This window comes from Pecten maximus, chromosome 1, assembly GCF_902652985.1.
Source record: "Pecten maximus chromosome 1, xPecMax1.1, whole genome shotgun sequence".
Lineage (NCBI taxonomy): Eukaryota > Metazoa > Mollusca > Bivalvia > Pectinida > Pectinidae > Pecten > Pecten maximus.
The window spans coordinates 47437400-47464005 of record NC_047015.1 but is presented as its reverse complement, the minus strand read 5'-3'; the positions used below and the strand labels follow the sequence as shown (position 1 = coordinate 47464005).

The following is a 26606-nucleotide window of genomic DNA, read 5'->3' as shown; positions in this document are numbered from 1 at the left end:
TACCTTGCAGGTTATCTTGTTTACCTTTATATCATTATAAACATCTGTTGACAGTTGACCCTCTGACTTTAATGGAGGAGGTGCTAGATGCAGAGGACATGTGTAATGATGAGAAACTGGAGGGTCTCTTTCTTGGTGCAATAAAAAATCTACGAGCAAACCGCTCCAAACCAGACACTGTGGTGTACCTAACTATGATGTCACTAGCAAAAACTCATTCCAGTCTCTTCAACAGTGAGCTCATCATTCAGGTGCGATGAAGAAAATAAGTATAATAGGTGGCTGCATGTGTAAAGTATGAAATAAGTTTTATATTTTCTTGTTCATAGTTAACTTAAATAAAAGTTTTGTAAAACGTTAGCTGAAAAAATAATACACTGAAGCTAAACATTGCATCAGATATTTGAGTTCATATGCATGTACAAAGCATGACTGGAAAATGGTAAAGGTGTTACAAAATCTTTTAAATTCAAATTTCAGGCATTCTGTAGTCTGCTGAAAAGGGAATTGTCACTCAACTTCAAAGCCAAAGGAAATGTGCTTGTGTCTGTTTTTGCCTGTAATGCTCTGATGGCAGCATTTTCTGAGGAGGAAAATTGGCCGGATGACTTTGTGAAGGTATGATATCATCCAATTTCATAAATACTGAATTCAGTATTTATCTTTATAAAGATGTATACTTGCCAATAACTTGGTGATATACATCACACAGTGATGATAAAATCAATGTGTGTGTAAAAGATTTGTTGGCCTTTTCTTTTTAGGTGTTTGTAGAAGATTCCCTTGGAGAGCGAATCTGGGTAGACAGATCAGACTGTAAGAGCTTTGTTGACAATATCATCACAGCATTCAACACCAAGTTACCTTCCAAGTCACTGTCTGTGTCAGTAGATATGTCTGGCTCACAATCTGGCTCAGGTAAATAGGTCACACAGCTAATATTTTGAATCATATAGAAATAGCATATAGGACAGCCAGGTATACAGATACAGTAAGCTAGAAAGAAAAGAAAACAGTAATAACGATCCTCTCTGTTTTAGAAATATACATGTACAGAATGTATATGGTCAACTTTAGAAATGAAAAATTTTGGAAAGAATACAATTTTGGTAACAAAATTGGTTTTGAGTTAAGATACCTCTGATGTACTCCATCAGTAATGTTTTTTTTTTCATGATTTCAGAATGTTGTTATAATTAATAGCAACTGTATGGGGAACATATTTTTCAAGTTTTAGTCTGAAATGAACTTGTCACTCGATACTACCCATGTTAACACATTATATTAAATGATGGTATTGAAAGTCATTATAACTTAGATGTTTTATGTACAGCAAGTCCTGTAGTATCATTTCTGGATGAGGATGATGTGACCAAATCGTCGGACAGTTTGGAGGATAAACTCAGCAGCCTTGGTGAGGATGAGGTCACTGTGTTTCCCAGGTATGATAAGCTTTTTATCTGAAAAGAATCGATTAAAATTGTAAAGTGGTATGAAGATAAATACGGGGCTTCCAATTGATTCTGAACTTTTAGCAATTTCAGAAGTCTAATAATTTTTTTCTTAGAAATCTGAAGAATCAGTATACATGTCTAGTAAATGTGTGCTTTCAAACACAGCACTCAAATATGATTTTTCGGGAGTCAAAAGCATACTCTCTGTTGGATACCCTGTATACACTGTATATATAGTCCTGTATTTCTTTCCTGTCAGTGTTGGCTAACCTAATAACCTTGATTGTCTGAATATTTTAGTATTCTATAATGGACTTTTGCCATTACATTACAGATACCCCTACCAACAGGACAGTATAGAGTCCTATGTGATGGATATTATCCGTGAGCAGCTGAGTCGCCGTCAGACAATGGACACATCATCTCGCAATGTTATCCGCCTGATGACCGCTACATGTGGTTACAGCCAGGTCCGGCTACAGGCGGCACAGCGTCTGGAGATGTGGCTACAAAACCCAAAGGTAAACTCGGTTATCATTAGCATTAATTGATTGCAGTAACTGTTAATTGCTTTTACATACCATATTCACTATAATTATAATCACTCTTACTTCTTAAAAAAAAATCGATGAAAAGAGGGGATTTGATTAGGATGATAGAAATAATGTCCATCAAGGGCCTTGAGGGTAAAATAACTTGATGGAATATATAGCAAAAGTGTCTAAAACCTCATTGTATGAAATATTGGTCTGTGTTATGTATGGTGTTCCTTGCCTTTCGATTGAGTAAAAATTAAGGTTTATGATGGAAGTTTCTTGAATCCCACCAAGGCCGATGTTACCTTATTTACAAAAGAGGTGGACTTCTCATAAAAGTAGGTCATTAATTATGGTTTTAATGTATTGTATTGTTTTACAGCCCATTATCAATTGGAATCATTTAGGGCCAATAATCACAGTGAATTCTGTATGCAGAACAGAAAATATCAATTCATTTTCCATGAGATATTTTTGAAATTTTTGGCAGACTATAACAATCAAAATTCAAATTTTCAAAGATTGATAAAGGAAATTTTTATCACTTATGATTAATGATTTTGTAAACACATTTGTAGTTGACACGGTCCGCCCAGGAGCTATTGATGTCCCTGTGTATGAACTGTAACCAGTATGACCAGAACGACATAGAGGTTCTCTCACAACTTGTAAAGATCAGAATGAAAACTAAACCGCTTCTCAACCATTTCCTCTCTTGTATCAGGTAAGTGAACTCACTGACCTTATTCATACATTTATCAGGTAAGCTTTGAAAACATAAAATAACATTTGATTAAAAAAAATTGTGTATCAATTGAGACAGTTCGGTGGAAACCTTTGTTCTCTAAACTTTAGGACAATGGCTGCAATTCATAATTGAAGGAGTCTTTGTTACTTATGATATTGAGTCCTGATTTTAGAACCAAATGTGTGGATTCCACAGATTATAGAAATACAAAGAAAATGAGATCCAACGCCTGGTATAGGTAGTTCTGTATGTACGGTAGTCTCCCTCGGATGGATTCCAAATAGAATGCATGAGTTCGGTTCGTAAAACGTATTAGAAGACCAAATAACATTTGTAGGGTTGTTTTTTTGTATTCTGTACTTATTGAATATGGAAATATAATATATGTACAGAATATCTTTGAAAAGATTTCATTTTAGTTTCCTTTGTAAAATCTAACTGGCAGATCAAACTTACCTTAATTCTCTACCATCCATGTATTGTTAACAATATTTTCTTCATGATCTCATCCATTCATTACATGTAATTTTAAAGAAAAAAAGTTCTCTAGAAGATTTACGGAAGATCTTTTATGACCATAGATGTTGATAGGATGTTAAACAATACAAAACTAATACCATACATTGTACTGACGACCATGTTGGAGATAACCAATTCGGTAAGGGTGTGAGTTGTGGTGGAGATTCCAGGTAACTAGGTAAATGTTTGAGTTGTGGTGGAGATTCCAGGTAACTAGGTAAATGTTTGAGTTGTGGTGGAGATTCCAGGTAACTAGGTAAATGTTTGAGTTGTGGTAGAGATTCCAGGTAACTAGGTAAATGTTTGAGTTGTGTGGAGATTCCAGGAACTAGGTAAATGTTTGAGTTGTGGTAGAGATTCCAGGTAACTAGGTAAATGTTTTAGTTGTGTGGAGATTCCAGGTAACTAGGTAAATGTTTGAGTTGTGATGGAGATTCCAGGTAACAAGGTAAATGTTTGAGTTGTGGTGGAGATTCCAGGAAACTTGGTAAATGTTTTAGTTGTGGTAGAGATTCCAGGTAACTAGGTAAATGTTTTAGTTGTGTGGAGATTCCAGGTAACTAGGTAAATGTTTGAGTTGTGGTGGAGGTTCTAGGTAACTAGGTAAATGTTTGAGTTGTGGTGGAGATTCCAGGTAACTTGGTAAATGTTTGAGTTGTGGTGGAGGTTCTAGGTAACTAGGTAAATGTTTGAGTTGTGGTGGAGATTCCAGGTAACTTGGTAAATGTTTGAGTTGTGGTGGAGGTTCTAGGTAACTAGATAAATGTTTGAGTTGTGGTGGAGATTCCAGGTAACTAGGTAAATGTTTGAGTTGTGGTGGAGATTCCAGCTAACTAGGTAAATGTTTGAGTTGTGATGGAGATTCCAGGTAACAAGGTAAATGTTTGAGTTGTGGTGGAGATTCCAGGTAACTAGGTAAATGTTTGAGTTGTGGTGGAGGTTCTAGGTAACTAGGTAAATGTTTGAGTTGTGGTGGAGATTCCAGGTAGCTAGCTAAATGTTTGAGTTGTGGTGGAGATTCCAGGTAACTAGGTAAATGTTTGGGTTGTAATGGAGATTCCAGGTAACTAGGTAAATGTTTGAGTTGTGTTTTTTACAGGGAGTTGATACCACAACACCAAGAGAACCTACGTATGATGCTCACTCACACTATCTACAATGAGTTGTCCAATGCTAGGAACCCCAACAACATGGCGCTGATTAGTGTGATGTTTCAGACCTCGTCCACACAGGCCACCAAGGTTTGTTTACTGCTTAGTAACCCTGTCCATATTCTACCAGTTGATATTATGTAAAGTATACAATTAAATGTGCCTACTGCAGTAACCATTCAAAGAAATAGGCTATATTTTTTCCAGTGCAAGAAGTATTTCTTTAAACATTGGACTTAGTAATATATTTTGGGACTGATCCAATATCAAAATGACTTTTTTGCCACTTGATTTATCATAGTTTTCTCGTTGAAAAGTAGGAATTCCTTCCTTAAATGTTGTTTGCACATTGCAAATAAATGTTTTTTTATTGAGAAAAAGTTACAGTTAATCAACTTTTTCCTGTTCTAGGTACTGGCTGAGATATTCCAGGATCTGCTCTCCAACAAAGAAGATTACCTTCGGGCGCTTCGGGCACTACTCCGCGAAATAGCTCGCACACTAAAACAGGACCTCAAACTGTCATCGTTTTGTCTGAATTTAATGCAGGAAAGAGCAGATTCCAAGTTTATGGAAATGGACAGCGCATTAAGGGTATCTTATGTTATATTTCTACTCTCAGAAAGCTTGTTTGTCACCGACCAATGACACTGGGGGACTATAGGTTTCCTCTCTGTTCATCTCTGTGTATATGCATTTCTACCACAATACCCTGTGTTATTCAACTCTCAGACCATCAGTTAATCATTACAGCTGTTGGTTAACAATCTGTTTATACCACACATGGTATAAACTCTGTACGCATTTTGATTGGCTAACACGGTGAACTTTGACCCAAGCTGCAATTGTTATAGACGTCATCAATAATCTAATGACGTCACATCACCGGGTCCCGGACGTCACCGGTACCCTTTATTTGCATACGCGAAATTATACTTGGCCACGTTTCCCTTTGATTCAAGCCGATATTATTGTGGTAGAAACAGGTCACACGACTGGAAATTGTTGGATATGGAATTTATTTCACACTCGTTAAAGCTCGCTAAAGCTCGTGTCTTTTGTAACTTTAAAAAATAACTTACGAGTGTGAAATAAATTCCATATCCAACAACCACTCGTTGTGTAACCTCTATGTATGTACTGACAGTTTGTTAGCGCTCTAGCGGTTTGATTGCTCAGTGATTTTGATTGAGCTTCACACAATGATAAAGGACCATAATATCTCAGACAAGAGTGTGTTTCAGGGGTTTTGGGTCAAGGTCAAGGTCACTGTTACTATTTTTAGTAGTGAGTGTCAATGAATTAATTATGAAGTTTATTGAACATTATTTATTCATAAATGTGATATTGTATTCACAAGCGTTTAGGTGATTGACATATTGAATTGTTTCATAATTTCTATATCACATAACTCACATTTATGAGAAAATGTATGTAAGGAAAATTATCAGATCTATTTTCCTTTAAGACTGGCAAAGAAACAACAAGTTTTCTACAACCAAAAGAATCAGCATTACATCTTTCATATAGAACATCACAATTATCTATGTACAGGATCTGTAATGTAATGGTTTCCATCATGATCATACAGGTTGTTATTCCAATGCTAAATCTATTTGCTTCAGGAACGGTACATTCTCTCTGTTGTGGACATGGTATCTGTGGCCATCCTCATAGGGATCACACCATCAGTACGAGAGGCCAAGGGAGATAAACAAGGTAGGGCAGTTTCTGTATCAAATGATAATGCATTCTCTAAATTTCAGATATTTCTTTTGAATGTTATATGCAAAAATTAATTAAAGTGATTTTAAATTTGAAATATGAATACAGAACTGTATTTCATAATTCAATATTTTCAGTTTCCATAAAGATCATTAGCTCTAATCTGGGAAAAAAAGAAATTGCAGGTGCAAGACTAGTGTTGTAAATGTGTACTGTTTTCATTTTGCAGTATATTAGAACCCCCATTTACATAATAATCTCAGTGGTATTGCATTATGTAATGTTAATTTCAGATTCAGAAGTTCTACACAAATACCGCCAGCAGACAGCCATGATAAAGCGAGATGCTGTATGGTGGATGCATACCATTGTATCAAAACACATTGTGGAGCTCAAACCGGAACAGTATATACACTGGTAGGTGACAGTATATACACTGGTAGGTGACAGTATATACACTGGTAGGTGACAGTTTATACACTGGTAGGTGACAGTATATACACCGGTAGGTGACAGTATATACACTGGTAGGTGACAGTATATACACTGCAGTGTTCCAGCTAGGATTTGAAAAGGGCAGGGCGCTGCCTAAAAAAAGGCCTATCTATCTTCTACCTTATTTTACAGGACAATTCAAGTACATTCATGCATTACATATGACCTGATTCATAGAGACAAATAGAAATATATTGATTTTTTTTATTATTTCGTTTGTGTGTAAAAATATCTTCTTTCTTTTTATTCTTCAAATATTGTTTTAAATTTTGATGGTAAAAGTAATGACCTAGAGTAATTCAAAAATAAAATGATATTGGCATTATTTCAATTTAAGGGTGTATTGATAGAATCCATATACGATAATTACGTCCAATCAAAAAGTTACTATCAGATATAGTCAACAGAGCGATATTTTCAACAAGAAGTTGGTCTGTCCATATACCTACATATATACTAACTAATTAATATAGGTCTCTGGTCTGTCCGTTGTGATTGTAAGACGACTAATTGTAAGTGAAGATATTATGGAGCAAAGGAGAAAATGTGGTCAAGCATATATGAGAAAAAATGATTAAGTAAAAGAAATTCTATTATTTAATATCTGAATAAACTTCGTCCAAATAACTACGATGCATCTTGTAAGCGGCGGTACATTTCTACTTTCACTTTAGACTCTTTAGAAATAACGGTAAACTAAAATCAGGAAATTATAGCAAGTTAACATTTTCTTGAATTAATTATAAGAAATGGTAAACGAATTAGAGCCGGTTATGATTCGCAAGTTTCTGATCAAACATTTGTTCCGTTGCTCTCGTAAACAAACGGTCCCCGCGTGTTGTTAGAAATGTAATCACTTGGCTATCACATGACCCGCAGTTAATGCAGAGTCGGCATTTCTGATACGAAAATAACACAATATAAACTAAACTTTTGCAACCATTATTCACATGAGAAGATATTTTTATATGTCCTTTATTTATTTATGAAAAATAAACATTTTGTATAGAAATCCGCAATCCAACAAGGAATTTGCGACATCTGCATTTACAACGAACCATTTCCGGTGTCCCGCCAAACTTCATCAAATAAAATCAACCGAAAGCTAATTTTGATTACTGGAAAATCACTGGAAAGTGATCTCATGATCATTTACCTAAAAGTTGCTTGGTTAAAACCAGAAGGATTTCGTGTTGTCACGTGAAGAAAATTTCAAAGATATATAGATCGATCGCCAATGCACACGTGCTCATGGGATAACTTTACGACAAACGTGCGGCTCTTTTCGGTCTTGTCAAAAGTTGTTTACATAAGTAAAACAACATTTCCATCCATTATCATTACTTTGTCCATCTTCAAAAAGCCGTCGTGATTATGATTTGATTGGATTACCAACCGATCCTATCGACTCGTCACGGTTAAATGAATCTATTAAAACACCAGCTCGATCCCCAGCTGACCGATCACTGCCTCGGGCAGCGTACATCAGTACCGTGGATAAGGGTCTAACACAGGTAAGGGGACTAGTGTTACAGGTGGCCAATTAGTGACTGACTGACTGCATATTGCATGGCTTCAGCAAATCGGATTTAGAGTATACGAGGCAAAATGAGCATCAATGACACTTAGAAAAGGGCAGTACTACAGAAAAAGGGGCGGGGCGCATTTCTAACTTTGAATTAGGGGCAGGGCGCCGCGCCCTGCTAACCCGACCTAGCTGGAACACTGCACTGGTAGGTGACAGTTTATACACTGGTAGGTGACAGTATATACACCGGTAGGTGACAGTATATACACTGGTAGGTGACAGTATATACACTGGTAGGTGACAGTATATACACTGGTAGGTGACAGTATATATACTGGTAGGTGACAGTATATACACTGGTAGGTGACAGTATATACACTGGTAGGTGACAGTTTATATACTGGTAGGTGACATTTATACACTGGAATAATAACAAGTTTTTATAAACATAAATCATCATTTGATGAAATGGTGAAGATCATCTTAGATTTGCTTTAGGAGTAACTTAATTATCCTCTTATTGGATGGATCTGAACAATATTTTTATCTTTTAATTACATTGTTAATTACAAAATATCTTGAAAATGTAAATATTTTTGATAAATAACTAGTAAGTTGTTTTCAATTTTTACTGAAAGGTCAGTATTTTATGTTTTCGCTGCTGTTTACATAATTTTTACTGAAAGTTCAATGTTTTATGTTTTCACTGCTGTTTACATTCTTACGTACCTCAGGGTTACGCTGATTTTGTAATAATATTTACAGGTACATCTCCCAAAGTGATATAATAAGCAACATATTGTTTTCAGATTTGTGTGATAAATTATTCTACTTAAGATTTCAATGTTTACATTTTTTTGTAGTTTACACAAAGTGCTGTTCCTTGAGACTTCTGAACATTACTGCAACAAAGACAACTGGCCATCAGAAGGAGAGAGAGAGTGTGTACTTAATCCATAGCTTATGTCTATTATAGGTTTGGTAGTAAATTTTAATATAAAAAGAAAGAATTTCTGAGTAAAGCTGTAAAAACACGTAAAAAGTATTTCAATTGATAACTAATGTTAATAATTTGCTGATGAATTTGAAATATGAAGTAATGTCTATAAAAAGATTTTCTAAATCTGATGTGTTATGGCAGTCATATTGATTGTAATGTTTTGCTGCAGATCCCTGATAAGGATTGCGTCAGAGTCCCCTGTCCTGGAAGATACCCTAATGAGGATACTGGTGATAGGTCTTTCCCCAGACATTCCCATCAACCCTCCAGATGCTGTGGAACTTGTAGATCAGCTGGTCAAGAGAGCAGCCTGTCTTAGCTGTGATGGTAATTTTTCTGGGCTGTAAAGCAAGTCTAGATGTTGCTTGTAGGGGTTGGATGAGAGAATATTCTCAAAAAAGGCAGTAAATACCCAATAAGGGGGTATTCTGTGCTGTCATAGCAGTGTTTGTACTCTCACTGGTGGATGTAGATAAAATTGTACTTAGACCATCAGCCTCTTTGCTGTCGAGGAGACAAAATGCGAAGCATTGTTTTTGAGCTATTTATTCATCCGTTGCGAATTTGTGTAATTGCCCGGTTCTGTAAGAGATATCAGAACTAGTTATTAATAAATAAATTTGAGACAACTTAAGAAAAACAAGTCTATACTGATAATAGTAATAGCAGAATATCACACAGTAATTATGCTTCCTACATTATAGGTGAAAAGGTGCTGCAGATGGAAAGACTTGAGTTGGTAGATGCTCTACTTAATTTGTGTTCATACAGACATCCTACTGACATCTCTCTACCTAAAGGGTGAGTACAGACGTCCTACTGACATCTCTACCTAAAGGGTGAGTACAGATGTCCTACTGACATCTCTCTACCTAAAGGGTGAGTACAGACGTCCTACTGACATCTCTACCTAAAGGGTGAGTACAGACGTCCTACTGACATCTCTACCTAAAGGGTGAGTACAGATGTCCTACTGACATCTCTCTGCCAAAAGGGTGAGCACAGACGTCCTAATGACATTTGTCTACCTAAAGGGTAAGTACAGGCGTCCTAATGACATCTCCCTACCTAAAGGGTGAGTACAGACGTCCTACTGATATCTCCCTACCTAAAGGGTGAGTACAGACGTCCTACTGATATCTCTACCTAAAGGGTGAGTACAGACGTCCTACTGATATCTCTACCTAAAGGGTGAGTACAGACGTCCTACTGACATCTCTCTACCTAAAGGGTGAGTACAGACGTCCTACTGACATCCTTCCTAAAGGGTGAGTACAGACGTCCTACTGACATCTCTTCCTAAAGGATGAGTACAGACGTCCTACTGACATCTCTTCCTAAAGGATGAGTACAGACGTCCTACTGACATCTCTTCCTAAAGGGTGAGTACAGACGTCCTACTGACATCTCTTCCTAAAGGATGAGTACAGACGTCCTACTGACATCTCTTCCTAAAGGATGAGTACAGACGTCCTACTGACATCTCTTCCTAAAGGGTGAGTACAGACGTCCTACTGTTATCTCTCTACCTAAAGGTTGAGTACAGATGTCCTAATGATATCTCTACCTAAAGGTTGAGTACAGACGTCCTACTGACATCTCTCTACCTTAAGGGTGAGTACAGACGTCCTACTGACATCCTTCCTAAAGGGTGAGTACAGACGTCCTACTGACATCTCTTCCTAAAGGATGAGTACAGACGTCCTACTGACATCTCTTCCTAAAGGATGAGTACAGACGTCCTACTGACATCTCTTCCTAAAGGGTGAGTACAGACGTCCTACTGACATCTCTACCTAAAGGGTGAGTACAGATGTCCTACTGACATCTCTCTACCTAAAGGGTGAGTACAGACGTCCTACTGACATCTCTACCTAAAGGGTGAGTACAGACGTCCTACTGACATCTCTACCTAAAGGGTGAGTACAGATGTCCTACTGACATCTCTCTGCCAAAAGGGTGAGCACAGACGTCCTAATGACATTTGTCTACCTAAAGGGTGAGTACAGGCGTCCTACTGACATCTCCCTACCTAAAGGGTGAGTACAGACGTCCTACTGATATCTCCCTACCTAAAGGGTGAGTACAGACGTCCTACTGATATCTCTACCTAAAGGGTGAGTACAGACGTCCTACTGATATCTCTACCTAAAGGTTGAGTACAGACGTCCTACTGACATCTCTCTACCTAAAGGGTGAGTACAGACGTCCTACTGACATCCTTCCTAAAGGGTGAGTACAGACGTCCTACTGACATCTCTTCCTAAAGGATGAGTACAGACGTCCTACTGACATCTCTTCCTAAAGGATGAGTACAGACGTCCTACTGACATCTCTTCCTAAAGGGTGAGTACAGACGTCCTACTGACATCTCTTCCTAAAGGATGAGTACAGACGTCCTACTGACATCTCTTCCTAAAGGATGAGTACAGACGTCCTACTGACATCTCTTCCTAAAGGGTGAGTACAGACGTCCTACTGTTATCTCTCTACCTAAAGGTTGAGTACAGATGTCCTAATGATATCTCTACCTAAAGGTTGAGTACAGACGTCCTACTGACATCTCTCTACCTAAAGGGTGAGTACAGACGTCCTACTGACATCCTTCCTAAAGGGTGAGTACAGACGTCCTACTGACATCTCTTCCTAAAGGATGAGTACAGACGTCCTACTGACATCTCTTCCTAAAGGATGAGTACAGACGTCCTACTGACATCTCTTCCTAAAGGGTGAGTACAGACGTCCTACTGACATCTCTTCCTAAAGGATGAGTACAGACGTCCTACTGACATCTCTTCCTAAAGGATGAGTACAGACGTCCTACTGACATCTCTTCCTAAAGGGTGAGTACAGACGTCCTACTGACATCTCTACATAAAGGGTGAGTACATCTCTACCTAAAGGGTGAGTACAGACATCTTACTGATATCTCTCTACCTAAAGGGTGAGTACAGACGTCCTACTGACATCTCTCTACCTAAAGTGTGAGTACAGACGTCCTACTGACATCTCTCTACCTAAAGGGTGAGTACAGACGTCCTACTGACATCTCTCTACCTAAAGGGTGAGTACAGACATCCTACTGACATCTCTACCTAAAGGGTGAGTACAGATGTACTACTGACATCTCTCTACCTAAAGGGTGAGTACAGACGTCCTACTGACATCTCTCTACCTAAAGGATGAGTACAGACATCCTACTGACATCTCTACCTAAAGGGTGAGTACAGACGTCCTACTGATATCTCTCTACCTAAAGGGTGAGTACAGACGTCCTACTGACATCTCTACCTAAAGGGTGAGTACAGACGTCCTACTGATATCTCTCTACCTAAAGGGTGAGTACAGACGTCCTATTGACATCTCTCTACCTAAAGGGTGAGTACAGACGTCCTACTGACATCTCTCTACCTAAAGGGTGAATACAGACGTTCTACTGATATCTCTCTACCTAAAGGGTGAGTACAGACGTCCTAATGACATCTCTCTACCTAAAGGGTGAGTACAGACGTCCTACTGACATCTCTTCACCTTAAGGGTGAGTACAGATGTCCTACTGACATCTCTCTACCTAAAGGGTGAGTACAGACGTCATACTGTTATCTCTCTACCTAAAGGGTGAGTACAGACGTCCTACTGATATTTCTCTACCTAAACGGTGAGTACAGACGTCCTACTGACATATCTCTACCTAAAGGGTGAGTTGACACAGATTGGCATGCTCTTAGGCAAATACATACATTTCAAATCTTTTTTTATGTATTATGACCTATTTTGATGTCATAAAATGACATTTCATACTTGCAGATAATTTGAGGTCAAAATAGGAAGAATTACATTATTTTACCAGGTACATGCTATTTCTGTAATACTCTTGTTTAATATACAGGTACAGTCCACCCACACTAGCTATCTCCAACCTGTACTGGAAATCCTGGACTATACTCCTCATCTTGTCTGCTTTCAACCCACAAACTTTTGGTAAGATTGTTCAAAATATTTATTGATAAGATAAAAAATTATTGATACATAAAAAAAGTACTTTGTTTCTCTTTATTCTTACAAATGAACAGTGATATTTATGTTATATCTATAGATTCCCAAATTCCACGGGTTGCATTCACTTTTAATTGAGATAACTAATTGAGAATGTAACCCTTGGATTTCAATGATGTGTGTATCAATCTGGGAATTTGTTCCTTCTCAATTATTATGTAAAAGAAACCTTATTAAACTTAAAATTGTTGAACTTATTAAACGATCAACAATTTCAAGCCTGATGTTGATATCATATTTAACATAGTGCTTATTCTAACACACTTGGACTTCAGAGCATGCGAATGGATTTCGGCATATTTAGTTCATTGATCAATGAGTTTACAGTCAAACCTGCTCTAACGACCCCCTGTATATAACGACTGCCTGTCTATAACGACCGGTTTTAAAATTCCCCGTGAGATTTTACTATATAACGACCCTCTGTATAGCGACTACCTGTCTAATGTGGCTAACGACCAGTGATTTTGGAACGGCGGTCGCTAATTTGTTTTCTATAGCGACCGATTTCTGTCAGCCATCTTCTGATCTCGGCAGTCATCCCTCATAAAATCCCAGGAAAATTCAGACACATCGACCCTGGCTTGATTATACAAACAAAGGACCACCACAACCCTGGCCTGAGTATATAAACAAAAGACCCCTACCACCTGTAAGCCTATAATTACTGTAGCTGCCCTGGCCTTGGGCTCGGTAAGAGAGGAGTCGGGTCACCATGCGTGTCGGTATTACATTACAACTGTGCACAGGTGGCTTCATTTGACACGGTCAGTTAATTTTGTGATTACAACTAGGATACATCACTTCAATAACAAACACTGGTCATATCTGTCAACAAGATTTACTCACATGAAAGCCAATAATGCCTTTCTTAATCGTAGCTGTCGGTACTAGCGTTTGTACTGCCGCCATCTTTAATTAGTCAATACTAATAAAAAGTCGTAAACTAACACAAATATCCGGATTTCAATTTGGGTCAGAAAAAAAAAAAATGGTTTTAAGAGGTAAGACTATAACACAAAATAATTAGTAGTAACACAAATATTATTAATTAATTAATTATTGTGTATTCTTTTTCTTTATTTATGAAAGAAAGGGAGATAATTTGATAGATACATATAGCATTATTTCAGAACAAAATATTAAAAAAAAATATATATCTATAAGACCATTTTGAGTTATATTTTGTGTTTGGGTCCACAAATCATTTAATATTAAACCCTTCAGAGTTATAAAGTTTATGCATTTATTTAACTTCTGACGGGTCTTCTGAATGCCCTGTTCAATGACAATTTATTTATGGCAGTTTTAAGTAAATTGGTTGGTGCAATAATTTTGACCTGTCTATAAAGGCAACCTGTCTATAGTGACCGTTTTTCTGCCTCCCCTTGGGCGGTCACTATAGACAGGTTTGACTGTATTAGCAAAATCATAACTTAGCAACCTTTTTAACCATAAAAGTTCTAAATTATGATTGCTGCTAAAATATGTACATTTGTTATTAAAGTATGGTTGTTTTTTTGTAACAGGTATCACAGCCTGGGAAAACTACCCTACACTCAAGTGTCTGATGGAGATGGTGATGACGAGGTACTTACTGTCTCAACACCTTCCTACCGCAGCATTATACAATCATTGTAATAAGGATATATTGTATAAGATTTTTGTTATCGTTATCTTAATGATATCATTCTATATCGTGACAAATGTTGAGATATTCATCATCATTAAGCATATTTCACTTTCAATAAAAAAAAGTCGTTCATCAAAAATAAATGCATTGATCTTTATTAGACAAACAATTCTAAGAAACTTTATTGTATTTTTCTCTGCAGAAATTATAAGTTCCCACCTCCCACCACAGCTTCAGATGAGCGAGAAATTGAGGACATCAAGAATCAGGAAAAACAGGTACGTATGTATTTATTTAAAAGAAAAAAAGGACTAATCGTCCTCCAACACCAAATGTTAACAGAGAAGCCTCATGAATTTACTTAATATGTTCATTTACATGTAAACAAAACAGACATGTTAGTATAAGTGTATACAAACAGAAATAGCATTAAGAAAATAACAAAAAGATTGTTTATAATGATTTGAATATGTGTTTGTATATTTGTAGGTGTCAGAACAGGAGAAGCAGGAAATTCTTGAATTTGAGAGCCATCTGGCTGCTGCTACTAGTAAAGTGACCATCACAGAGTCTAACAGTTTACTGGTCACTCAACTGACTGCCATGAAGCCCAGGTATAATCTGTCTGGTAATCTAGTGTGTTGATAGACAGATACACACACTCCAGTAACATGTGATAAACTCATATGATGTAAAATGGAATTAAAGAACTTTTCTCAGGTTTTCATTTAAGTAATTATGTCCCCTACTTTGTTCTTATGGTAACTGAAATTTTATTTGGTTTTTGTTTTTACACCTTTTATAAGTAAATAATTTATTGCTTATTATACATTCTGCATCATCTCTATGGAGATGGACATGTGATCAGAAACACAATAGCTTTCAACTGTGTTTTACATTGAAATTGCTAGTTCTCATTCCAATCTACCATGTGTTTAGTTTTATACACGAATGCATCCTTAAGCTGTCATCACACATTATGTTATAACTGATTGTTTTTCTGTAGTGGAGTAGCACGCCAGCCCCCAGCAGCCATACTGGAACAGGTGAGAATGCTGAATAAAAACATCCACATTGGACAGATGTTATGTCGGAGTCGCAAGCCGGATTTTCTTCTGGACATCATTCAGAGACAGGTGAGCTGATATGAAGTCAGTGTCTGAAAATTGGAGTATGAATAATGAATTTTAAAATTTGGAAACTTTTTAATACATATGTTATTTAGCAGCCATAATCTAGACTTTCTCCTGAACATCATACAGAGACAGTCAAGTACTTCTGATGTCATTTCTATCGCACTCATGTCAACAGCGAATCTTATATTACAAGGTTTGGTAAATAAAACATTTTCTTTTTGGTCTTCATTAGTAGTGTTGTGTTGTAGGGTGCTTCCCAGTCCATGCCTTGGCTAGCAGAGTTGGTGGAGGCCAGTGAAGGATCACTGGAGGTTCTGCCAGTCCAGTGTCTGTGTGAATTTCTCCTCCACGATGTCACTGGTATCTCCCCCGCCCAAGAGGATGACAATAAACAGCTGGAGAAACACAGGAAGAAACAGGTTAAACTAGAACTGTCTAACTTAGTGATGTTTAAATATTGTGACAAAATCGGCATCTCTTGGTGATCTGACTATTTTCCTAAAAAAAAAAAGAAAGAAAAAAAAAGAAAGAAAGAACGAAAAAAAAAAGATTAAGGTATTGTGTAACCATCATTAACAAAGTTAGTTCACATACAATTTAACGTTGATTTGTTTGACAGAAAACCAATATTGCACCACCACCTACTACATATATTCTATTGGCAACAAATTCACTATTGATATCTATAGAATGTTGTGATGTAATAGCATAATACATTACATCTAATACCTTTACTTAGTAAAATATACCATACAATACTTGTTATTCCCATACAGAAAGTTAAGAAGCGTGCTGAGCTGGTCGGCTACCTGCGGTCCATTGTGCATGCCGACCCTCCTGACTTAACATCTGTATCCCAAGTTCTTGACTACTTCCTCAGACGGCTCTCATCCACTCAGGCCTCAAACAGGCATCTGGCTATTCAGGTAGGTTTACACCTGGCCGCACACATATTTTATGGCAATGTGTTACAATCTATGTTTCAATATATGTCTATCCATCTGACATATATGGTAAAAATGTGGTTAGTCGAGTGTTTTGGAAAGACAAAGAAGGAAAAAATTACCAGTCATGGATTGGAACCTCGATTAAATAATTTCTGTTTCATAATGATTATATATGAAGATACATCAGGTTGTGTTTGTGTGTTTATACAGGGGCTTTCCATGTTGATATCAGCTAAAGACATTCCGGAGGAGGAGACCATGGAGACCGAGAGTAGTTGGGGCCACAGCTGGCTGCTAGAACACCTACCCACACTGGCAATATTCCCCCAAATCAAACCACAGATATGTTCCGCCCTCAGACAGGTAAAAATATTAATACAGTGAACAGTGAAACATTCTTCTTGACCATGTCGAGTAAATGCAAAGATCCAGATATCATATGAATTTGTCTGAAAATATCAAATTGACATCTGCAGGTGAAGGCAGTGGCCATCAGAAACTACTGTGATGGTAATAATTTTCAAAAATAGATATATTGAAAAAAACAACCGAAGAAAACATTGAGAAATTCATAGTTCATTTCATAATTTCTTGGACAAATACATACTTTTTCTTCAAAACTTTTGTTGGTAAGCTACACAAATTTGAATCCTCAAAACTGTTATGATGTGTCGTTGGAGGAGGTATAAATTTGTCGTGTTGTTTGCAGGCCTGCCAGATAGAGACGGAGCCTGGCCTCATCAGTGCCTGTATTATCTACCTGTCACAGCAAGCCATGGACCAGAGTCTGCATGAACTTGATGACCTCGCTTTGGTATGTGGCTGAAAATAGATAATCTGTTTTATGTTGACATCAGTCAAAGCTCCAATTTCACATTACACTACAATAAACATCCACTTATTGATGTTGGATAAACTTATGTCAATTTTGCTCAAATGTCTTTTTGGTTTAGCCGATGCATATATATATATAAATAGATAGCAGGAACAGTATCCTGTCAATTATATTCCTCCTTTGACTGATGACTTGACGAATTATTTTTTGCTTTTTGCACATGTAGGACATGGCACAGTTGATTGTAGAGCGTACCACAGTCATAAACCATATCCTTCCGGTGGAGAACCAGCCCAGCAGTGAACTGTCTCATGTCACTCTGAAGGCTCTCATTGACCTCTACACCAACTATCTCCGCAAGGGGAAGGAGCCGGACAAGGAAGCTTACTCATGGGTAAGAATATCTGGGTCAAGGTCATAAATCTGTAAACAAATTTTCTGCAATCTCCAAGGTGCTGGACAAGAAAACTTACTCATGGGTAAGGCAGAGATTCATCTAGGTCAAGCTTACTCATGAGCATGGTCAAGGTTCATCCAGGTCAAGGTCATAAACCTGTGCGCAAACTTACGGGTTTTTAAAGGTCAAAGTTCCTTAGGTAAAGATTATAAATCTGTACACATGTCAATTGTGCTAGACATGAAAGCTAACCCATGCCTAAGGTCAAGGTTAGTCCATTGGTCAAGGTCATAATTCTGTCCACTAACATTTCTTCAATAACAAGGAAGCTTCGTCCACAGTATAAAGACTGTGGTCAAGATTACACCAAACTAAGTATAGATGTCATTAGATCTAGGTCAAGGTCAAAGACTTTTAAGCCGATTGACCTTCCGCTAAAGATTATTTAGCTTACTTTTGTTTGTTTCAGTCGAACATTCAGGACCAGATAATTCTCCAGTGGAAGGGAGGTGACTCGGCTACGATGCACGTCCTTGTGGTACATGCTATGATCATCCTATTGACCTACGGGCCTCCCAAGGGCGGTGAGTACAGAGATTGATGTACAGGAACATAGATTAGTAGCATTACAGGAATAGTGTTGAATCATATGTACTGGACATTTAAAAGCTACAATGCCTTAGCAACAATCAAGTATCATTTTATAAATATTAGATTGATATATAATTGTATTTTAGCTAGTGTTCATTTTTCAATTTAATGAACAATACCAATTAAAAAAACAGTATGAACAATATCAAATTTGATGAACAATACCAATTTAATGAACAATATCAAATTTAATTAACAATACCAATGAGTATACCAATTTTGCAATTTCAAAAAAAAAAGTCCAATTTGATGTGAGCTCCCCCCCCCCCCCCCCCCCAAGTATCAGAGTGAAAATAATATTGCATGATTTGGAGATTGTAAATGTGACATCATTGTTTTAGGGGAAACTGAATACCAGGATTTGCTGGATACCTGGTTCCCAGAGGAAGGACAACCGCCCTCAGCGTTCCTACTAGACACCTCCGAAGAAGCTCTACTGCTACCTGACTGGCTGAAACTACGTATGATTCGGTCTCATGTAACCAGATTGGTTGATACAGGTAAGGCTTGAACAGTTTTAATGCATCAGGAAAGAATTCTGTTCTCCCATATATGTAAAGAATATTAAGATAATGAAAAAAATATGTAGATACCCTTTTATACAGACACATGTTTAACACACCAGGGCTGTGATTAGCTGTTTTAGTTACAAAGCCAATACTTCATGATTTGTAAATCTTTGTGACAAAAAGGCATGGAGCCCAGATGTCAGATCTATCTTTATCAAGTTTTAAATTTGATGGCTGTAAGGACATAAAATACAGAACTAAAATGAATAATGAAGTATAAAGTAGGAGTGATATTTCATGTGTCACTGGCACTTTTCATTTAATTTGATTTGAAGGCATTTCATGTATTGATTCTACCTATCCTGTGTTATGCAGCCCTCCAGGACATTGAAGCGAACCAGCTACTGTTGTTTGTCCAGTCGTTTGGGATTCCAGTTGCCAGTATGGGGCGCCTACTTCGGTGCCTAGACGGCCTTGTTGCCATGGATCCCAGTATATTGGAGCAGGCCGTGGAGGACAAGGCGTACATGGCCCAACTTATAGATATCCAGCATATGAGGGGTGCCCAGGGGGGCAATGTATTCCGCAAACTGCTCACTAGCCAAGCTCCTGCTAAAGGTGAATTTAAGTATTGTAGATCTCACTTTATTAGTCCCCTACCGTTGAAACTGTTGGGGGAGTATAGGTTTCCTTCCGTCCGCCAATCAGTCCGTCCCCTCAATTTTCTGCTTTTTTATCAGCCATAATACAAGGTATGTTGGTGAAAGTTGGTATGTAACTTAAGCACGAGTAGCTACAGATCAAGGGTCATTGTAACTTTTTTTAGCGGGGCCGGTTGGGGAGAAGTATTGCTTGTACATTATTTCTTAAAGTATTCAGAGGCACTTGTACACGTACTGACTGCAAGATACCTTCGATCAGACCTTGAATATTGATTTACATCAGGAAACAAGTTTGGTTTGGTTTTGTATGATTATAATGTCCTATCAACAGCTGTGGTTATTTTAGGAAGAATTCTCCTGTTTAAGAGATGCATGTCACTGAATCATACTGCCAAAGACGTCCCAGCATGACACTATAACCGCGTTATACTGACAATGGGCAAACAAGTCTTCCCACTCTCTAAATGCAGAGGGAAAAGCAGGAGTAGTAACTACCAGTACCAGTTTTTAAGGCTCTTGGTATACCATCTTGAACAGAATCCAAAGCTCACTAGGACTAACATTCAGTTTTAGGCCAAAACGTGAGGCAGTGTAGTAAAACCAAGAGTTTCATCTTGGAAAGCCAAACTTTCAGGAGACTCATAATTGTAAAATATCATAGCTTTATGAATTCATGTGTTTGTGTTTTTCAGTCTTAGATGTTGATGGCTTTATAATTTTACAGATGTTGAGGATACTGAGATGGAATCTCTAGACTCCAAAGAGGACAGCTTGTGGAAACCTCAAGTGGCACAACAGAAACAGGGGCCCCAAAAGGCTGAGATCATGAAAGTGATTGTACAGGTATTTACCAACACTGCAGTAAACAACACTGGATTTGTAGTTCATCACTATTGGTCAATGTGTGATTGCCAGTTCACTCCAAAATATTTCAAGGTCTAGTTTAGTATAGAAAAAAATGCTGGCATTTGTTACATGAACTTTGTGGTAAAAAATAAACCAATTGGTTCAGGTTCTGATTGAACTTCCTAATATTAAACCAAATTGATTTAAGCCCTATTTACACATTTGTGCCTAACTCGGATAATGATAATTAGATACTAAGTCTATTGTGCTGTTTGAATTGTAGGTGTTTTCAGCGGATGGTAAGAGAGACCCAGACACAGATCACAAGTTCCATAGAGTTATCGCAGTAAGTGGTGTTTAGAGTGTTTTTTTTACATAATTCATTTCCATGGTAGATATAACTTACATATGACCTTGAGGACTTAAGGGGAGAAACAATTTACATATGACCTTGAGGACTTCAGTAGACACAATTTTCATATGACCTTGAGGACTTCATGGTAGACACAATTTACATATGACGTTTAGGACTTAAGGGGAGACACAATTTACATATGACCTTGAGGACTTTAGGGTAGATATAATTGACATAAGACCTTGAGGACTTGAGGGTAGACACAATTTACTTATGACCTTGATGACTTAAGGGTAGACACAATTTACATACGACCTTAAAAAGACTATATTTCATGTGATTTTAGTGACTTTTACTTTTCATTCTGATACCTTTGCTGTACTTTGTGTTTTGTCAAAGGAGAGAAAACATGTGTTACAGAAGAAATGATTAGCAGATAAATAATATGGAGTGCATGGCCCTGTGTAAGTTCTGATGATGATGATGATGATGATGATGATGATGACGACAGTTTAGTAATAAAACAATTTAAACATTTTGTTTAAGACAGTTTGATAAGATTCTTTTCTTTTCAGGATATAACTTCAAGGAAACCTGAAATATCACAACTTGTCATTGAAATTTTGTTGGAGGTAATCATTTATTTTCATTAAGGCAATTCCAGTAAAATATCCACTTAACAGGAGGACTTCAGGTTTGTCAAACAGGTACCACAGAAAAAAACAGTACCAGACAAAATACAATTAGACATATTTTCTACCATGCCCTACTTATACAGAATTTCCTAATTTCTGGAGTCTTCCTATAACATATATATTTTACTTATCGGAAATAGCCCTTACTATACAGTATTCATATATTACTCAATAATGTGCAATCACTCGAAAGTTAATTTATTTTAACTAAACTATTTTAAATAAGGAGAAAACAATATTTATGTTTAGCAAGACAAATTTTGCATTCATTATATAAAAAATTGTATTGCATGTGGTAAAAAAGGTACTCTCATTTGTGGGGACACTAGAGTTTCCAAAAATCTAAAACACTGAAGCAGATATAGAAACAAAATTTGTATCAATATCTTGTGATGTGTGTTGTGTTTATCTCATTTATTCTTACTTTATTTGTAGAAGACAACAAATGAGCCATTGTTCAAGGACAGGTTTTGTAGGAATGTGAAGGCCTGTCCACTACTGAAATCTCTGGTGGCCAGTAAGGTATGTATACATCAGTAAGGCATGTATACACCATAATACATTAATAAATGGACTCAAATCATACATCCACAGCATCAGACTTGAATGCCTGTAATTAATGAATGTTCTACACTTTGACAGTTTCTGAACAATAATGTGCAGTTTCTGAACCATAATGTGATCAAATATAACTGGATTTGTTAAAAATAAATAGTTGATATGGTAACCTCTTTTACGTTGTTTAGAAACAAATTTATACAAAATTAAAGTTGTGAATTTTGTATTCTGGCTATCACAAGATTGTGTAGAGTAAAGTATGTTATTTGAAATCCTTTGAACTTTGTATTCCAGCTATCACAAAAATACCCCAGTATATTGTAACAAGACTTTTGTATTTGATAAGCTTGCTGTAGAGGTTAATTGGTGAGAATTCCAGGCTATGTTTGTGGTATTTAGGAGCTTGTTTAGAGGTTTACTGGTGAGACCTCCAGGCTATGTTGTGGTATTTAGGAGCTTGTTTAGAGGTTTACTGGTGAGACCTCCAGGCTATGTTTGTGGTATTTATGAGCTTGTTTAGAGGTTTACTGGTGAGACCTCCAGGCTATGTTTGTGGTATTTAGGAGCTTGTTTAGAGGTTTACTGGTGAGACCTCCAGGCTTTGTTTGGTGTTGTAGTGTGGAGATAAAGACTCCCTTCACCAGCTGATGATGGCCCTGAGTGCTGCTGATCAGAGTATCTCGTCACCCGCTATGTCTGTCATAAAACATTTCATTCTTCACTCGAGTCCGGCTACCAAATCTACACCCTGTCTGAGCCTTAGTGGTAAGTTGCATCACATATGTAATGAGTGATCCTGTCACCATTGATGATTTTTTAGCTCGCCATTTTGTAGAATCAGGGGCCTGATAGAATCACCTCAATATCGACATTGTCAGATTAAAATAGTTCTTGCCATCAGTAAATCTTGCTTATGACTTTAAACTGAGTTTTCGAATTGTTGCATTTATGTAATCGGTTAGGTGTTTCATATTTAAGCAGAATGTGATCTGAATACAAGACTGAAGTGTGATTTCTCTATTACCCAGATTTGGTAAAGAAAAAGTCAGCGGTTGATGAAGGTCACCTTGAGTCTCGCTTGACAACCTGTATGCGGTCAGCGATGGCCAACCAGACGTCCAGTGAGGTGGTCAGCAGTGTGTGTCAGACAATGATACAAACAGATACTGGAGACAGGTAATCTTTTGTGAGGTCTGCTGTTCATATACATGTACAGAAGTTTCAAATGTTCCTTCCCAGTACAGATTTGTCACCAGTTACTCTTATCAATGAAAAATTGTAATTTTGTAATACATTTACTGCCTACTTTTGGTTAGAATGGAAAACTTTCAGTGTCACTACTTATTGAAAAAACCTTCAACTAGATATTATCAACTGCCAGTTTCCCATATATGTCACTGTCTGTTTATGAATCAGAATATAATTGCCAGTACTGCACATGTGAACATGCTACTACAGTTTACAGAGTCCATCCTCATGTTAAGATATCATGTTCTAGGACAAAAACTGGAAAATATCCCACTGAAATATTCTAATATACAATGTACTAATACTAGGGATGGCTAGATCCTATGTACATAATTATTCTGTAGATAGCTATACCAAATACAAGAAGCTTTCAAACAGTATTAATATTCAGCCATCACCTACGATCACCACATTTTAAAGTGATATTAAAGGATTTATCATATACAGAAATTTTACTGACAATATTTATACAAGTAGGAGTTAAACTTTGAATGCCTCTCCATCCAGGTCAGACATAGAGACCTCGATGCACACCCTGCTGTTAGACTGGTTGGAGCTCCTGGACCCGGAATTGGTGGCTCGGGCACCTGATCTCCAACACCAGCTCATGTTCTCTCGTCATAGAGGACAAAAAAGTGGCAAGGTCTCTGAGGAAAATTCTACAGACGACAAGCCATGTGACCCTGTTGTGGAGTCTGGCCGTACCTATAGTAACCAGGCCTACCTACTGGCTCTCCTCACTCACCAGAGCAGCTGGTCTGCTTTACACAGGTCCATCAATACACTGCTACAGAAGTCTCCCTCCAACAGGTAAAATTGGGCTTTGTTCAGAGTATGCTTAAAAAACAAAATGTATTTTATATTTCTGATGCAGGTAGTGATGTGTTGCAAAGCTGATATATCTTAAGACAGTAAGACTGATATATCTTGAGACAGCAAGACTGTTATATCTTGAGACAGCAAGACTGATATATCTTGAGACAGCAAGACTGATATATCTTGAGACAGCAAGACTGATATATCTTGAGACAGCAAGGCTGTTATCTTTGGAGACATAACTATGATGGGCTTATTGTTTCCATTGGAGCAAAGTACACTGACTGACGTACACAACATATATTGAAAGTTCATTGTTTCAAAAAAACATTTAGGGGTTTCAAATCTGTAACAAATCGAGTCAATTCTTTCAAACTGACTGTGTTCTTGTATATACATGTATTTGTATGAAATTGCCAGTTTTTAGGTCATCTGACCCGAAGGGTCAGGATGACCTATAGTCATCATGCTTCGTCCGTCGTCGTGCGCCGTGCGCCGTCCGCCGTGCGCCGTGCGCCGTCCGCCGTGCGTAAACTTTTCACATTTCAATCTTCTTCTCAAGTTCCACCAGTGGGATTAAGCTGAAACTTGCCTGAAATGATCCTGAGATGGTCCTGACCAAGTGTTGTTATTTTTCGGGTCAGTCCGAAATCCAAGATGGCCGCCATAGCCGCCATTTTGAAAACACATTTTAAACTTCTTCTCAAGTTCCACCAGTGCTGTTGGGCTGAAACTTGCCTGAAATGATCCTGAGAGGATCCCGACCAAGTGTTGTTATTTTTCGGGTCGGTCCGAAATCCAAGATGGCCGCCATATCCGCCATCTTGAAAAACACATTTTAAACTTCTTCTCAAGTTCCACTGGTGCCATTGAGCTGAAACTTGCCTGAAATGATCCTGATATGATCCCGACCAAGTGTTGTTATTTTTCGGGTCGGTCTGAAATCCAAGATGGCCGCCATAGCCGCCATCTTGAAAAACACATTTTAAACTTCTTCTCAAGTTCCACTGGTGCCATTGAGCTGAAACTTGCCTGAAATGATCCTGAGATGATCCCGACCAAGTGTTGTTATTTTTCGGGTCGGTCCGAAATCCAAGATGGCCGCCATAGCCGCCATCTTGAAAAACACATTTTAAACTTCTTCTCAAGTTCCACTGGTGCCATTGAGCTGAAACTTGCCTGAAATGATCCTGAGATGATCCCGACCAAGTGTTGTTATTTTTCGGGTCGGTCCGAATTCCAAGATGGCCGCCATAGCCGCCATCTTGAAAAACACATTTTAAACTTCTTCTCAAGTTCCACTGGTGCCATTGAGCTGAAACTTGCCTGAAATGATCCTGAGATGATCCCGACCAAGTGTTGTTATTTTTCGGGTCGGTCCGAAATCCAAGATGGCCGCCATAGCCGCCATCTTGAAAAACACATTTTAAACTTCTTCTCAAGTTCCACTGGTGCCATTGAGCTGAAACTTGCCTGAAATGATCCTGAGATGATCCCGACCAAGTGTTGTTATTTTTCGGGTCGGTCGGAAATCCAAGATGGCCGCCATAGCCGCCATCTTGAAAAACACATTTTAAACTTCTTCTCAAGTTCCACTGGTGCCATTGAGCTGAAACTTGCCTGAAATGATCCTGAAATGATCCCGACCAAGTGTTGTTATTTTTCGGGTCGGTCCGAAATCAAAGATGGCCGCCATAGCCGCCATCTTGAAAAACACATTTTAAACTTCTTCTCAAGTTCCACTGGTGCCATTGAGCTGAAACTTGCCTGAAATGATCCTGATATGATCCCGACCAAGTGTTGTTTTTTTTCGGGTCGGTCCGAAATCCAAGATGGCCGCCATAGCCGCCATCTTGAAAAACACATTTTAAACTTCTTCTCAAGTTTCACCAGTGCTATTGAGCTGAAACTTGCCTGAAATGATCCTGATATGATCCCGACCAAGTGTAGTTATTTTTCCGGTCAGTCCGTAATCCAATATGGCCGCTGAGGCCGCCATCTTGAAAATCACATTTTAAACTTCTTCTCAAGTTCCACCAGTGCTATTGAGCTGAAACTTGCCTGAAATGATCCTGATATGATCCCGACCAAGTGTAGTTATTTTTC

General features: G+C 37.9%; 1 protein-coding gene across 1 annotated transcript in view; it reads left to right on the top strand.

Moving 5' to 3' along the window:
• LOC117336032 (integrator complex subunit 1-like) overlaps window positions 1–26606 on the top strand; it is a 37067-nt gene that overhangs the window by 1072 nt on the left and 9389 nt on the right. The window contains exons 3-35 of the mRNA XM_033896366.1: window positions 55–251; window positions 481–618; window positions 765–918; window positions 1334–1442; window positions 1789–1975; window positions 2569–2714; window positions 4357–4498; window positions 4820–5002; window positions 6034–6127; window positions 6427–6550; window positions 9020–9097; window positions 9326–9483; window positions 9861–9957; window positions 13046–13137; window positions 14742–14802; window positions 15048–15123; window positions 15335–15459; window positions 15852–15981; window positions 16230–16400; window positions 16758–16907; window positions 17139–17291; window positions 17638–17742; window positions 17990–18157; window positions 18630–18744; window positions 19153–19311; window positions 19696–19938; window positions 20707–20825; window positions 21112–21174; window positions 21759–21815; window positions 22314–22400; window positions 23054–23201; window positions 23465–23612; window positions 24192–24494. Of these exons, the coding sequence (XP_033752257.1) occupies window positions 55–251; window positions 481–618; window positions 765–918; window positions 1334–1442; window positions 1789–1975; window positions 2569–2714; window positions 4357–4498; window positions 4820–5002; window positions 6034–6127; window positions 6427–6550; window positions 9020–9097; window positions 9326–9483; window positions 9861–9957; window positions 13046–13137; window positions 14742–14802; window positions 15048–15123; window positions 15335–15459; window positions 15852–15981; window positions 16230–16400; window positions 16758–16907; window positions 17139–17291; window positions 17638–17742; window positions 17990–18157; window positions 18630–18744; window positions 19153–19311; window positions 19696–19938; window positions 20707–20825; window positions 21112–21174; window positions 21759–21815; window positions 22314–22400; window positions 23054–23201; window positions 23465–23612; window positions 24192–24494 (4480 nt within the window). The remainder of the gene's footprint in view (window positions 1–54; window positions 252–480; window positions 619–764; window positions 919–1333; window positions 1443–1788; window positions 1976–2568; window positions 2715–4356; window positions 4499–4819; window positions 5003–6033; window positions 6128–6426; window positions 6551–9019; window positions 9098–9325; window positions 9484–9860; window positions 9958–13045; window positions 13138–14741; window positions 14803–15047; window positions 15124–15334; window positions 15460–15851; window positions 15982–16229; window positions 16401–16757; window positions 16908–17138; window positions 17292–17637; window positions 17743–17989; window positions 18158–18629; window positions 18745–19152; window positions 19312–19695; window positions 19939–20706; window positions 20826–21111; window positions 21175–21758; window positions 21816–22313; window positions 22401–23053; window positions 23202–23464; window positions 23613–24191; window positions 24495–26606) is intronic.